We start from the raw sequence: 9,472 nt of genomic DNA on the forward strand, positions 1-9,472 counted from the left end.
TCTCTCTCATACACACACATACACAGACTCATATACACGCATTTACTCACTCGGCATACTTCGTACTCGCGATACGTTTTCCAATGCGATCAAGGGTGAAAGGAACCATCCCAATTATTTCTTTTTTTATCTTTTCCAACTCTTTGAACTTTTTCTGTTCGAAGTCCATTCGACGTTTATTTTTATCTCGTAGCATCGTGTATCGTTGATCCCGCTAAGAGAAGTAGGAATGTGTTGTCTCCTCTCTTTGAAGGTGCCAACTCACGAGATTTCTAACACATTCGAGAGGAGCCGTTTAGTCGAAAGACTAACGTGTATAGGGTGGTAATAGGGGGAGAAAGAGAGAAAGAGAGAGTGTGTGTGAGAGAAAGAGAGAATGAGAAAGAGAGAAAGAGAAAGGAGGGAAGAAATATCGATGGTGCTATGAGAAGAGACAAAGTAGTTGAGGAGAATGCGTAAAACAGGCACTTAAGGAAACAATGAACGATCGACTAGCTCGAGTGTCTCTCTCTCTCTTTCTCTCTCTCTCTCTCTCTTTTTCTCGTCGTTGTGTTCGTGCCGTATTTGATCGTGTCTACAGCAGCGTCATCGTTTTAACGTGCCTTCAGTTCTTCGATTTTTCCGATCAAATATAGTACCCTTTACAATATCTTTTTTCTCATTCTCTCTCTCTCTCTCTCTCCTTCCCATCTTTCTTCTTCTCGTTCGGATGAAGGATCGATCGGCAAATAAAAAAAACTATTGTATGATTGAAATGCACTTATGACTTTTAAATTAATTTACTTAATTTATTTAATATATTTAATATATTTAATATATTTAATATATTTAATTCCTTTATATCATTTTCTGATTACAGTGATCTGGAAAGAGATTTAAGCCTATCAGAGGATAGCGAGGATGAAACAAATAAGGTAAATGAACAATAGATTATATTTACGATTTTATCTTATTCGCTTTAAATCATTGCATCAATCAAACGAGAAAGTAAGGAGGGAGGGGGAAGGGGAGGGGGGGGGTGAAAGGAATTAACACGGTTTTAGGAATCGATGTACAACAGGTAGTAATGATGGTAATAGTGGTAGTAGCTTCCCGCGTTTAAAAAAAAAATCACACTAGAATTTTAGTTTCCTTTCTCCTTTCTCATCGTAATATTTCTCTCTCGCGATTCACTTCTACCATTTTGTCGTTTTCCCAAGAATACTTCCGCAGGTTGGTACGACCGCCTACTTTCAATCGATGATACAGTAAGTTACGTTCATCTTATTTCGCTTCAAATTCGTATCACGATTGTACCAATCTACTATTTTTGTTCATATGATAACATTCGATTAATTTGTTTTTACAGAACACTTTACCTAGACCCATTAGAGGTAACAGAAGTCCAAACGTTTCTGTTAGGTAAGTTTTATATATATATATATATATATATATATATATATGTGTGTATATATGCATCACTTTGAAATATGACTAAACAAAAGGATTCACTGTTAAGTTTTATAAACATATTATAACTTCATGTCTTCATTGTGTAATAAAGTAATTATTTTAATAATGAATCACATATAGTATTATAATAAAAATTTTATAAATGAGTTTCGCTAATAGAAATTTTGTAAATATTAATGAGTCCTGATGGCAGTGAACGATAGAAATGTTTAATAATTGAAACATTGATTCATTCAGAACATTGTGAATATTTAAATTATTCTTCTTACAGTCTACCAACCCCATTAATGTCAACCATGGTACCGGGATCTGCCACTATTGCACCTATGTCTCCAATGCCAATATCACCGGTGGGATCGCTATCACCTTCGAGGCCTTTGAGTTTACCTCGACCATCCCCGCCGTTAAAACAATTAACACCGGAAAAAGTTACGTCGCCAACATTGGTTAGTCCATTGAGAACTAAAGATTCACCTAATACGTCAACTCATCATCGGCCGCCAAGTCCTCCCGGACAAGCCCCACAAAGTTCCGGAAGTGCGAGTTCTAGCTCGGACTCTGGTTCAGATTCTGGGAGCGATAGCAGCGATGATTCTGATGATGAGAACGTTCAACCAATTGCGAAGGGACCTTCAACACCTCCCTCTGTCTCTCCTGGAGTAGTTGAAGAACCACCGCCTGAGGTTGAAGAATCTAAACCAAGATGGAATTTAAGTTCCTTCTTTAGCAAGTCTTCCGTGCCACCGGGTGATCAAAATTCAGAAATAAAGACTATGGCTCAGGTATTGTAACTATTTCGATCTTTATCTCGCGAGACTTTGTAAAGAATTCGTTCGAAGACCAAATCGGTTGTTTCCAACTTGCGTAATCTTTGAACACGATCCATTTAGAACTTTGAACTTAGCCGACTCATTGGTATGATCCGATCGTTTGGAAAACTTTCATCGAATGAAATGGAAAGTCTCGTCGAGTTTCTCTTTTCAATCAAAATAATCATTTTGATGAGTCCTTTTGATAATTTCCGATGGAATAAAAAATCCTGAAAAGGGATGATTTTCTCGATATACGTTTTTTTTTTCTCTCTTTTTATTTTTCAGGATGAAATCAGACCGGAGGGTACACCAGAAGAACCGTCGGAGATAAGAGTACACAGAGAAAAGTCTCACGATTGGCATTTAGATGAGGCTTTAAAAAGAACTCATAATCCGACGATGATGAGTTTACTAAGTGACAGCAGTCATCATTCAGATCAAGAAAAAGGTCAGACTGTTGAAGAAAGTCATTTAGAGATAGAGAAACCAAAAGTAGCGGACACAAGGAAACGTGGTCGACCGAGAAAATCGGCGAAAAGTCCAAAGCGTGATCGTAGAACGTCAGATGAAAATACAAAAAGTACTAAATCGCGTAGTAGGACACGGCCAGTTAATAAAAAAAAGAGATCGATATCGAAAGCGATTGTGCCAACTAGCGATGATGCAAGTGACATAAGGTCGCGGGATGCATCAACTGATTCAGATAGCGATAAACCAGCCGCATCAGTTACACCAGCTATAACAGGTATAACTGAAAAAAGAAGATCAAGATTGAGCATATCATCTAGCGAGGACGAAAGTCCATCAAATGGGAAGAACAGCGGGTCCGAGGGTGAGACAGGTCGTTGGAGAAGAACTTCTGTTAAACAACGTAGTAAACTCGCGGATTCCCCCAAGAAGCAAGATAAGAAGAAGAGTCCGACCAAGGCGAAACCAAGAAGGCCAAGATCAAGAATAACAAATGTCAATGGCGGTTCCGATTCTGACAGCGAATCTGAAGTTGCTACGAGGAATCGCATTCAAGTGGCCAGGTAAGGATCTTTTTATTTAAATGAATAAAATTTTAATTCATATCTTGGAAACTGAGTAAACACGTTTCTACGTTCTTTTACTTGTTCATTCTTTTTTTAATATTATTATATTTATGTCGTATTACTTTTTTTTTTTTTTTTTTTTTTCCTTTTTTTTTCCCTTCCTTTAATAATAACTCTCCTTTTGAACCTTTTTCTAAATGCTCAGTTGGACCGGGTTTACATTACAAATAAAATACAATATTATTATATTTAATTTTATTTGAAGTTAATTATATTGTCGTCTGTACAAACGAGCGTTCACATGTATAGAGTTCCACCTAGACCGCGAATACCACCAACGAGGACAACTTCACCGGACAATTCTGATAGCGACAATAGTCCAACTCCGAAATTGCAAGAAGACGATGCCGGCAATGTTCAGGATAAGAAAAAGAGCGATACCTTGCGAAAATTGTTTTCTATATCCAAAGGAGGTGCGAAAGGTGGTGGCAAGGGTGGAAAAGGTGGCAAGGGTGGTGGAAAGTGCGGTATTTATGTTCAGGAGTATACATCCTCGGCCAATACACCAAATGGTAGTGAAAGTCCGTACAAAAGACCGCTATCGCAATCTTCGAACGCTCAAACAATACCTCCGTTAACCTATAAAAATGGTGTGCCCAGTTTAATGTGCAAGATAGACCTTAGTAGGATAGCCCATTTATCGCAAATGTCGAGAGGACAGGAACTCAGGCAACGGACAGAACTTCCGGATACCAGGCCATCCTCCAGACAATCTTCGAGCATACACGCTCAAGTACCAAGACCACCAACTCCAGAGGAAGGTGAGATAATCGATGCATCGCCGGTTCAGCAACGTTCATCGGACGTTAGGAGGACTCATGGCGATAATAATACATTGGACCAAAGTGAAAAGAAAAGTCGTTCTAACCTCGTAAAAAATGACACTCGTTCTTCGGACTCAAAAAACTGCACTGGTAGTGGCATTCACAGTGCTGGTGGTAGTGCCGGTGCTGGTAGTTCTAGTGCCACGAGTTCTAACGTAACAAAGAGGAAACGGAATACCAGCTGCAGTTCAGTTTCTAGTTTAAGTACTGTTTGTTCTACGGATTTAAAGTCGAAAGGCAGCAGTGCCGAGCACAAAGAGAAAAGGAGGAAAAGGAAGCACGCCGAATCTGAAACGACCACGCCTAGACCGTCTTCGGTTCAGGTAAGACTTATGCCTTGAATAATTTGACATTTATGTATTGTATATATGATGAAAACAATAATTAATAAATTAATAACGTAGTTTTTTCATTAATTTTATTATCGACCAGCAAAATGACGTACAGCCTACAAATCACGAGCGGGAAGAAAAAAATGATACAAATTTGTTACCACCCCCACCCCCGCCACAACGTATCTACTATTCGTATTTTCACGCGCAAAACGAGGTGTTGGAAGACCAGGACAGGTACATTAATTAGTATCAATTTTTTTTCTTTCTTTTTTCTTTTCTTTTTTTTTTTTTTTTAATCACTTTATCTTATTTTTCTCACCGTTAAGAATATAACGTGTCCACGGAATATATTCGTGCTTAATGAGTAAAAATGTTCTATTTTACATCGTGCAGGGACCAGAATCAGTACCTGACGGAAGCAAAACGGCTGAAACATAGCGCTGACGAGGAGTGCGAACTCACGGCACAAGGTATGTTATACTTGGAGGCCGTTTTATATTTTTTGCTTACTGGCAACGCCATGGAGTCTGACCCTCTTACAGAACGGGCGTCGTTCACGATGTATAGGGACACTCTAAGTCTTATAAAGTGAGTAGATCTTTAATTAACTACAAACTCTTACGAAGAGAAGTAAGTGCTTGGTTAATTAAAGCGATATCTACGATTTTCTCTATATCTTCATTTCAGATATATTTCATCAAAGTTCAAGAGTCAACAAAATAACTCTCCGGAAAGCAGTATAAATAACAAATTGGCGGTACTGAGGTGAGTACCATTCACTTGAGACTTTTTTTTTCTACCTTCTCCAGCCGTCGATGATTATTACGTACATGCACGCTGTACAATATTTTCAATTTCAAAATTTTATTATTTTCAGCCTCTGGTGCCAATCCCTTTTATATCTGAAAATGTTTAAAATGCTCAAACACGAAGTGAAAGAATATCAAAAGATCCTTAATGAATATCATCAAAAGGTAAGCGAATATCAATGTCTATTAAAACTTTCATAACAATTATATTACAAGAAGAAAGACATATTTTATATATGCGTGTGTGTGTGTGTGTGTGTGTGTATCTTTGATTTTAGCCTGCTCAAGCAACACCAGTACAGCCAGAAGGTCAAGGTACACCATCTTTGTCTCCAACACCATCTCCTGCCGGTTCAGTTGGTTCAGTCGGTAGTCAAAGTTCCGGTTACAGTAGTGGTGAATTAGCTAATAGAGGAGTTGCTTCAGGTCAACCCCAGGCAGCACCTTACGTCAGTGTTCCACTCCATGTTCATAATGCCATGGCAAAACAAAATTATTACTTTAGTTTGCTGTTAACCTGTCATGATCTTTGGGATCAAGCAAACGCTTTGGTAACAGATAAACATAAAGGTTCGTCTATTTGAAAAATTCAATATTCTATTATTATTATTATTATTATTATTATTATTATTATTATTATTATTATTATTATATAATTATTTTGGATTGATTTTAGTAATTAAATAGATGATCAATTTAAAAATAATCGTTTTCTTTATCAATAGATTTTTTCATTGAGCTGGACGAGAAGATGGGACCTCTAACACTGAAGAGCTCGTTATGCGATCTCGTGCGTTACGTAAAAGCTGGTATAAAAAAGCTTCGAGCTCTCTGACCACAATGGCACAGCCCCCGGCCACCTACTCCCAACTACATTACCTCACTCCCACAAAACATCGCAACGTATCCAACGATGTTCACGTGAATCCAACGTGACACACATGTACGTCCTGGATATAATCGTCGTAACATCGATATGGAAAAAAATGTACTTTTTCTAGCCAGGAAAAGAATAGAATCTACGTTTTTTTTTTTTTTTTTTCTTTAAACGGGATGGGAAGGGTGGGAGGGAGGGATGGATGGAAGGGTTGAGGAAAAGGTGATACAACATAGGAAAAAAAACCAATTGGTCACGGGGTGCGATGGATAGATAGAAAAGATTTAGAAAAGAACAAAGGAGTAAAACGAATGAAAGAAAAATAAGAAGAAAAATAGAGAAAAAAGAAAGAAAGAAAGAAAAGTAAGACGAAGAGAGATACGAATGTATTTAAGGAACGAAACAAAATCCTCGGCCCGCGATGACGATATAATAAAATCATTGACTGTCATCGTGCAAAAACGTTTTTTCATCAAGATACGCGCGCGTTCATGTCCTTAAAACAATCATCGTTATTAAAAATGTTAATAAACAATGATTGTTGTAAGGAAAAGAATCGTTGTGTTTGTTAACACCTTAATAATGGCAATGATCGTGTGTTTGGTAAGGGGAAATGGCGAGAGTTTTTCATATATGGAAGAGAAAAGAAGGGGTGAAATAAAAAAAAATGAAAAAAGAAAAAAAAATAAACAAGAAAGAAATGGTTTAGCAGGATGTTAGTCAATTTTTTTTTGCGGATCATTGTGGGCTATATAGATAAAAAAACAAAAAAAAAATATATATATATATATATATGTATATATATATATATATATCGATGATTCAAAAGTCGCGTGTGTTTGCCCAACTCTAGGAAAACGAGTTACAACTTATATATATTTTTTCGAAATGTCCGCTTTTGTAAGTTATCGCATGTAGATACGAGAAGATCGACGAAAGGAGTATGAATTGAGAGAATTAACTAACAATGAGGATAATAAATATAGGTACACGTAAAGTGATTGGAAGTTTTTTTGATAGAAAAATAATGAGGAGGAAGTTCAATAAATGGAAGTGAATAGAAGTGCCACAGGAGCGCCCGTGTTTTCTCGCTTCACGGTGCGCAACAGCCGACGTTACCTGAAGCATGAGTCTCGTCTTATCGGCGATTCGCGTGCGACGAAAAAAAAAAAAAATAAAAAAGAAAATAAAAAAAAAAAAAATAAAATACACAATGATATACATATATACATATAGTTTATTACGCATATAAATATATAAATAATTATAAATACATATAAATATATACATGTATATATATATATGTATATATATATATATATATATATATATATATATATATATATATATATATGTATATATAAACATATAAATATATTTAATGAGAAACGTGGAAAGATTACATAAAGCACAGCTGATATCCGTCTGGCGGATTATTATACATATATTAATATAAAAGAGAAGATAAATAAATAATATAAATATAATACGTGTCGCATATTCGTCGATCGGAAATATGCGAGTTTATTATTAGACGGCAAAAGGGAGAAAAAAAAGAAAACTAAAACAAAAGAATCGATGTAATATGATCAAAGGCTGTAGTACTACTATGTAGTATATATATATACATATATATATATTATGTATATATATATATACACACATATATATATATATGTATATATACACAACTCGAAAGCGTGTAAAGGGAAGCAACACAACAAGAACAAGAACAACAAACAACAACAAAAACAAAACAAAAAAAAAAAAAAAAGAAACTAAAGAAAATGGACACACTTTGTAGATAAATGACGCGAGAGTAATTTAATACGCAACAAATAGTTATGAAAAAAATAATGCGACAGCGCAAGCAGTACATATTGTTTACATTATTTAGAATTATTATGGGAAAAATAAGTAATTAGTGGTTAATAGAATAATGAAAAAGAGTGTAGTTCATACGTGTATACATAGTACGATGAGGAGCGAGCATGGGCAGGAGTGGGGTGGGTGGGTGGGTGGGTGGGTTTTAGGGGGGGTTGAGGAAAGAGTGGGGGCGTATGTTGTTAACGCCGATCAAAGAGCCGTATAAAGGAAGGGAAGAACTTTATTTACGCGATAATGTATGTAACTGAGAAAGATAGAAAGGTGTATATCCGATAAGTAAGTTGTTCCATCTGTATATTTTTGTAAATAGATATATGTGAGTGCCGCCGCCTTGAGGGTGATCGATCAAATCGTCGTTAATGACTTCGATAGATCAAAACGCCCTAATTTTTGCTACCACAGAACTTATCGAAAATCGGGTCCCTTCTGGTAAACAATAAAACACATCTGTATACAGACGCGTCCTCGCATAACACGATATACACACATATACACGTACACATAAGCGCGCGCGCATACATATAGAAAAAGAAAAAGAAAACAAAAAAAAAAAAAAAAGAGAATTCAGTAACATTATCTCGGATTATTTATAATACTTAAAAATTCAGATGTCCTATTTTCTTTTCTTTTCTTTTCTATTTTTTTTCTTTCTTTTTTTTTTTCTTTCTTTTGTCCTCTTTTGCCCACCCCTCGATCCTCCCCTCTTTTCTCTCTCTTTCTCTTTCTCTCTCTCTCTCTCTCTCTCTCTCTCTCTCTCTCTCTCTCTTTCTCTCTTTAGCTAGTTCTCCATTTACATTGATACCGTCATTATAAGAACTTTTATATAATTCCTTCATTTTTATAAAGATATCGTAATAGTAATATCACAGTATATCGGAGCAATGAGATATATTCGCGAATTCAATTCTTTTATATGATTTCATAGTAATCAATCGTACATAGTAAATCTAATACGTTCTCGTTGATTTCCTTCTCCCATTTTACTCACACTTTTATATTATACAGAAATAATGAATATCAAATAATTTATGCTGGCACTGTTTACTTTCATAAGTAGTCAGAACGTATCTTCGAATATATAAACATAATTTCGATTCTTTCAATCGAAAGATTTGGCGAAAAAGAAGAAAAAGATAGTGATTGTTAGCTGCTTATTTCTTTTTTTTTTTTTTTTTTTTTTTTTTTTTTATTAACTTTTACCCATTTTTTTATCTTTTGGCTTGTTTATAAAAAGAAAAAGAAAAAAAAGAAAATATTTCAATCAATCAGACATACAATAAATATGTTCGTAATGCTTTTTCATATTTTTGTCTAAAAAATAAAAAAAAAATAAAAAAAAAAAAAAAATAAGAAAAAAAAAATTGGACCAATCATTTGTTACG

General features: G+C 35.4%; 1 protein-coding gene across 10 annotated transcripts in view; it reads left to right on the forward strand.

Annotated features, from left to right (window-relative positions):
* Positions 1-7,410, forward strand: part of LOC124423362 (AF4/FMR2 family member lilli-like) — a 161,485-nt gene extending 154,075 nt beyond the window's left edge. For 6 of the 10 annotated variants that reach the window (XM_046960992.1, XM_046960994.1, XM_046960988.1 and 3 more), the window contains 11 exons: positions 860-914; positions 1,349-1,401; positions 1,724-2,234; positions 2,550-3,295; positions 3,593-4,505; positions 4,615-4,751; positions 4,911-5,105; positions 5,205-5,282; positions 5,395-5,491; positions 5,605-5,896; positions 6,052-7,410. In XM_046960992.1, the coding sequence (XP_046816948.1) occupies positions 860-914; positions 1,349-1,401; positions 1,724-2,234; positions 2,550-3,295; positions 3,593-4,505; positions 4,615-4,751; positions 4,911-5,105; positions 5,205-5,282; positions 5,395-5,491; positions 5,605-5,896; positions 6,052-6,161 (3,187 nt within the window). In that variant the 3' untranslated portion in view covers positions 6,162-7,410. Of the gene's footprint in view, positions 1-859; positions 915-1,348; positions 1,402-1,723; positions 2,235-2,549; positions 3,296-3,592; positions 4,506-4,586; positions 4,752-4,910; positions 5,106-5,204; positions 5,283-5,394; positions 5,492-5,604; positions 5,897-6,051 lie in introns of those variants that run through there. The other 4 variants (XM_046960998.1, XM_046960989.1, XM_046960991.1 and 1 more) reach the window with 3 other exon arrangements.
* The last annotated feature ends 2,062 nt before the right edge of the window (positions 7,411-9,472 follow it).

This window comes from Vespa crabro, chromosome 4 (assembly GCF_910589235.1).
Source record: "Vespa crabro chromosome 4, iyVesCrab1.2, whole genome shotgun sequence".
Taxonomy (NCBI): domain Eukaryota; kingdom Metazoa; phylum Arthropoda; class Insecta; order Hymenoptera; family Vespidae; genus Vespa; species Vespa crabro.